We start from the raw sequence: 4,360 nt of genomic DNA, 5'->3' as shown, positions 1-4,360 counted from the left end.
CCGGCCTCGGGCCCCCGAGCCCCTGGCGCGGCCCCTCCTGCGCCCGGGACGCAGGGGCCGGGCTCAGCGCTCCTGCCTGGAGGGGCGGAGGGGGCAGGGGCTGGAGTCGGGCGGGGATTGGGGGGGGCAGAGGGTGGGAAAAGCCAGGCAGAGGGGAGAGAAATAAACACCGGGTGAGCTGGCCTGGGAAACGGGGAAAGCCGGCGGGGGGAGGTCTTTTAGAGACCATCCATCCCCATAGCTATTCCCCGGGCCAGCCACCTAGCTGCCCGCCCTTAGCCTTCAATTCACATTCATGGATCTGTCCACCCATCCATAAATCCATGCATCCACCTGGCCATCCATGCACCCACCCACCCCTCATTCATGTCCATCCATTCACCCACCCATCCATCTGCCCACCTGTCTGCCCATTCATCCATCCATTCACCCAACCATCCATGCATCCATCCATCTGCCCATCCATTCAGTTTGTTCATCCATCCACCCAGTCATCCATCCCTCCATCTATCCACTCCGTACCCACCCTACCTTTCTAGCTCTTCCTGGCAACCCATCAACCTCTCTCCCTACCAGAACTGAAAAATACAAATGATTTTTTAAAACTATATACCAATTCCATTTTTGTAATTGAAATTGGTTTGGTATATTTACATCTGGGTTTTCAATTTTGTTTTAAGGCAGTTTGGGGCTGGGGAAGGGGGGGAGGGGCAAACTGTTTAATGTGACAGCTGAGTTTAATCCAAAACTATATATTGTTTTGTTGCAATCTTCCCAAAGGCCAACCTGAGCTGTAAGTGCACTGATTGCTGGTGCTTCTGTCAATAGCTCTGGGTTTCCTGGCTGCTTGTCTATAGAGTAAGGAGAGAAAACCTCTTCCCTTGAAGCCCAGACTCTAGAACAGCAGCAAGCTTGGTCCTGTCCTGTGCTCAGGGCATGATGCTGTGGACACACACTCAGGGGATGTCCCCAGGAGAACCCCATCACAATGAAATTCCTGTTACTGCCCCAGCGAGCATCAAGCCCATTGTCTGGGAGTTGAGGGAAAGACCATTCCTCAGTTTCTGTCAGTCCCCAAAGTGTCCTGACTGTGGCCCCCATGGGAACACCCCTGTCTGACCCACCAGCCAAGAGAAAAGCTAGTGATGATGTATGACTCCCAGCGAGGTTTCTCACAGTTGGATAAGAGCTGTGACTTAAGGGCCTGGCTTTAATACAACCCATCTAAATACAACCCACCTAGCCAATGCCCCCTCTCCCCCTTCCATCCGGGTGTCCCCATCGTCACGCCCTGCCCCATGCCTCATGCATCCCACCCAGAGCTGGCTGACCATTCCAGTATCTCCTCATCCCCACATAAAGGGGGGCTTTAACCAGGGGTCTCTAGCTTTGTGACTACACTGCCCCTCGGAGACAAAGCCAGCTCTCAACCACCCCCTAGCACCCCTGACATGACTCACAAACTCAGCGCCCAAGGCCACAGCGGGTTTAGTTCAAGTTTATTTGGTCAGGCACCAGAACACATTGGGGTGTCACTGACCCCATTCCCCCCACTACCCCATCCTCCTTCATTGCCGTGGTCCTGAGTCTTGTTGCTCCCTGATCCTGGGTCGGATCCTGGTCCAGTCTCATCTCATTGCTTGGCCTCTGTGTAGGCATGCAGCAGGTCGCTGACATCTGTCCGTCCCACCCGAATCCAGCCATCCTCCTTCATGTGATACACTGGGGGGGGACATGGGAGGGTGAGGGGGAAGCTAGCAGAGGGCAGCGCTGGGTGAGTGGGATAAGAAGGCTGAGACCAGGAAGGCGATGAGACCCAGGTGTCTGGAAAGCCAGGGCAGGGTACTCACCTCACAGGGGGCCCTACAGCACTCCCACGCCAGGAATAGGGACCACAGAGTATGGCTGCAGCCCCAATTTTGAGGGGGCATGGGGTGGAATACAGGTAGGGATGCAGGCATCCAGGATGGAGCACTCCAGAAGCCCCTGTGATACTCCTGTCCCTTGGGGAATGGGATCTGTCCACCCAAGCTCATAGCCCCACATGCTCACCCCCCAGGAGTAGACCCGGGTGTCTGGGATGGGGAGGGGAAGCTCAGCCCCCTGAAGCAGTCACTGGGCCCTTACTATTGACAACGCCCCCAGAGTAGGAGTCGCGGTGGGTGGCATAGGCGATGGCGCGACGGGCCAGGGCATAGGCCTCCTCCACAGTGAGGTCGGGTCGGTAGCCACTATCCAGAACCCCATAGGCGTAAGTATTCCCACTGCCCGTGGAGAACATGGGGCCGGAGAGGCGGGTCCCATTGTCATCCACGTAGTACAGCCCGGGGCCCTGCAAATGGATTGGAGAGATGATGAGAGGGGGCTGGGGGCAGGGACAGGGGTTAAGGGATGGGGACAGGGACAGGGGGAAGGGCTGGGCTGGGGCTCCATGGACAGGGAGTGAGGGGCTGAGAGCTGGCGAGGTAACCAGGCAGTGGGTTCAGGGAGCCTGGTGGGGCCGAGGTCTCAGGTCACTGCCAACCAGAGGGACATGGGCAGGGCAGGGCAGTGGCTGGGTGTTCCCCTGGGGGGTGAGGCTGCAGGGTGGGGGGACCCTTGTAGGCACCTTCTTGTCCCAGCCACAGATCATGCTGCCCACGGACAGCCCCATGCCACGGTACTCGCCCAGCATGTTGGCCAGCAGCTTGGAAGCAGCTGAAACGCTGATCCGCTCATTGTTGCGCAGTGCGTAGAGCCTGGAGAGGGAGAGGAGTAAGTACCTGCGGACCCCACGCACACCACACCTCCTTCCTGTGCCCAAGATCCTCCCCAATACTGCAGCACCCTGAATGCCCCTTAACCCCCCACCACAGCCCACACAGCCTCCCTTCCCCATCTCCTGGTCTCTTCCCCACCCCCACCCCCTCATACCCAACAAGCCGCCCACCCGCTGGGATCACCTGCAGTGTTTGGCAAGGAGCCGCTCCCAGTATTGGCAGGCCGCGGCGAACCGCCCACCCGCGGGGATTCCCTGCCGTGTTGGGGAGGGAGCCGCTCCCAGTATTGGCAGTCGGCGGCGCTGCCCGACATGGTGCCCAGAAGGTAGGGGTTGATCTCGATCACCTTGTTGAACTGCAGGGTGGCTGCAGGGAGTCAGGGCAGGGCTGTCAGTGGGGCTCCCTCCTCCCCCCCTTATAAGGACCCTGTGGGCAAGCCCAGTTTGGGGTGTGGGAAATAAGATTGGGCCCATGTGGATGGGTGGATGGATGGATGGATGAAGGGAGGGAGTCAGTGGGTGGGTGGATGGATGGAAGAGTGCCTCTGAGGAAGTAAAGACTACCAGGGAGATCACAGGAAAGTCAGGCCGGAAGGGACCTTCCCAGGTTACATCCAGTCCAGCCCCCGGCTCAGGGCAACATCACCCCTGCCTAAACCACCCCAGCCATGTGTTGGTCCAGCCTGCCATTGGCAACTCCAGGGATGGAGACTGTAGTGTGTCTCTGGGCAGCCTGGCCCATTGCTTGACTACCCCCAGAGTCAGGATGTTCATCCTCCTCTTCAGCCTCAGTTTCCCCTGCTGCAGCTGGAGGCCATTGCTCTCATTTTGGTCCTCTGTGGCCACAGGGAAAAGCCCATCTCCATCCTCTCTGTCACTGTCCTTCGGGGATTTCTGACTGTGATCACCCCCTCCCCCTTCTCTTCTCCAGCCTCGGTCCTCAGAGCTCTTTCCCGACCATCCTTCCTGCCTCCCAGGCCCCTGCTCCTGTCGGTCACTTTGTTTCCCATCTGCCCCCATCCTTCTAGAAGTGCAGGGCCCCACACCGGACTCAGGACTCCAGGAGAGGCCTCCCCAGTGCTGAACAGAGCAGACCCACTGCCCTGGGTTTGCAAGTGACACTTCCCTCCATAGGACGATGGGATGGAGCAGGGACCGGCTTATGAAGCAGGGAACAGCTGGGCAACGTGGCCAGGCCAGGGAGCACTGTGACCCCTGAGCCCAGTATGTGGGGCAGCCTCCAGAGCCTGAGGGGAGCCCTGGCAGGCCTGGGGCTGCATGGGGGAAGGATGCCAGCCCAAGGGCGCTGCAGTGGGGATAGGGGCACCCCAGGGGCAGGGACAAGGTCAGGGGCACGAAGCAGCTCACAGATGTAGCTCCCAGACGAGGCCCGGGAGTCGGTGGCCACAACCACGCCGTGCTGGAACTTGAAGGCCAGCGTGGTGGTGCCGTGCAGCAGCTGGATGCGACCCGCGGGGCCCCGCAGGAACTCGGCCGGCTGCGGGAGGGGACACACGTCGGACCGGTCCCAGCTTCCCACCCCCCCACAGCTCCGACCGCCCCGCACCCCCGGGCCCAGCCCCGCGCCCACCTGCAGCCCCG

At 59.9% G+C, this 4,360-nt stretch overlaps 3 protein-coding genes across 4 annotated transcripts in view; all 3 read right to left on the bottom strand.

Moving 5' to 3' along the window:
• LOC102381926 (H-2 class II histocompatibility antigen, E-S beta chain) overlaps nucleotides 1-4,360 on the bottom strand; it is a 603,463-nt gene that overhangs the window by 430,126 nt on the left and 168,977 nt on the right. The window lies entirely within an intron of this gene.
• The window catches only part of LOC102379723, a 24,446-nt gene that overhangs the window by 9,724 nt on the left and 10,362 nt on the right, over nucleotides 1-4,360 (bottom strand). Inside the window, exons 12-16 of the mRNA XM_025216602.1 lie at nucleotides 4,127-4,256; nucleotides 2,930-3,125; nucleotides 2,609-2,738; nucleotides 2,128-2,332; nucleotides 1,641-1,722 (exon numbers count right to left, since the gene is read on the bottom strand). Coding sequence (XP_025072387.1) covers nucleotides 1,641-1,722; nucleotides 2,128-2,332; nucleotides 2,609-2,738; nucleotides 2,930-3,125; nucleotides 4,127-4,256 — 743 coding nt within the window. The remainder of the gene's footprint in view (nucleotides 1-1,640; nucleotides 1,723-2,127; nucleotides 2,333-2,608; nucleotides 2,739-2,929; nucleotides 3,126-4,126; nucleotides 4,257-4,360) is intronic.
• On the bottom strand, nucleotides 1,482-4,250 carry LOC106722823 (proteasome subunit beta type-8-like). Of its 2 annotated transcripts, none has more exons than XM_025216600.1 (6): nucleotides 4,127-4,250; nucleotides 3,044-3,125; nucleotides 2,943-2,972; nucleotides 2,609-2,738; nucleotides 2,128-2,332; nucleotides 1,482-1,722 (listed from the first exon to the last, which is right to left on the bottom strand). In XM_025216600.1, exons 2-6 carry the CDS (start codon nucleotides 3,070-3,072, stop codon nucleotides 1,634-1,636), a joined length of 483 nt encoding a protein of 160 aa, XP_025072385.1. In that variant the 5' UTR covers nucleotides 3,073-3,125; nucleotides 4,127-4,250; the 3' UTR covers nucleotides 1,482-1,633. The 2 variants fall into 2 exon arrangements, with proteins under 2 accessions (XP_025072385.1, XP_025072384.1); XM_025216599.1 differs by having other exon boundaries at nucleotides 2,943-2,976; nucleotides 3,048-3,125.

The sequence above is a fragment of the Alligator sinensis genome, unplaced genomic scaffold (assembly GCF_000455745.1).
Source record: "Alligator sinensis unplaced genomic scaffold, ASM45574v1 scaffold1303_1, whole genome shotgun sequence".
NCBI classification, from domain to species: Eukaryota; Metazoa; Chordata; order Crocodylia; family Alligatoridae; genus Alligator; species Alligator sinensis.
The sequence above is the reverse complement of the archived record's forward strand: the minus strand, read 5'-3'. Positions and strand labels throughout refer to the sequence as shown.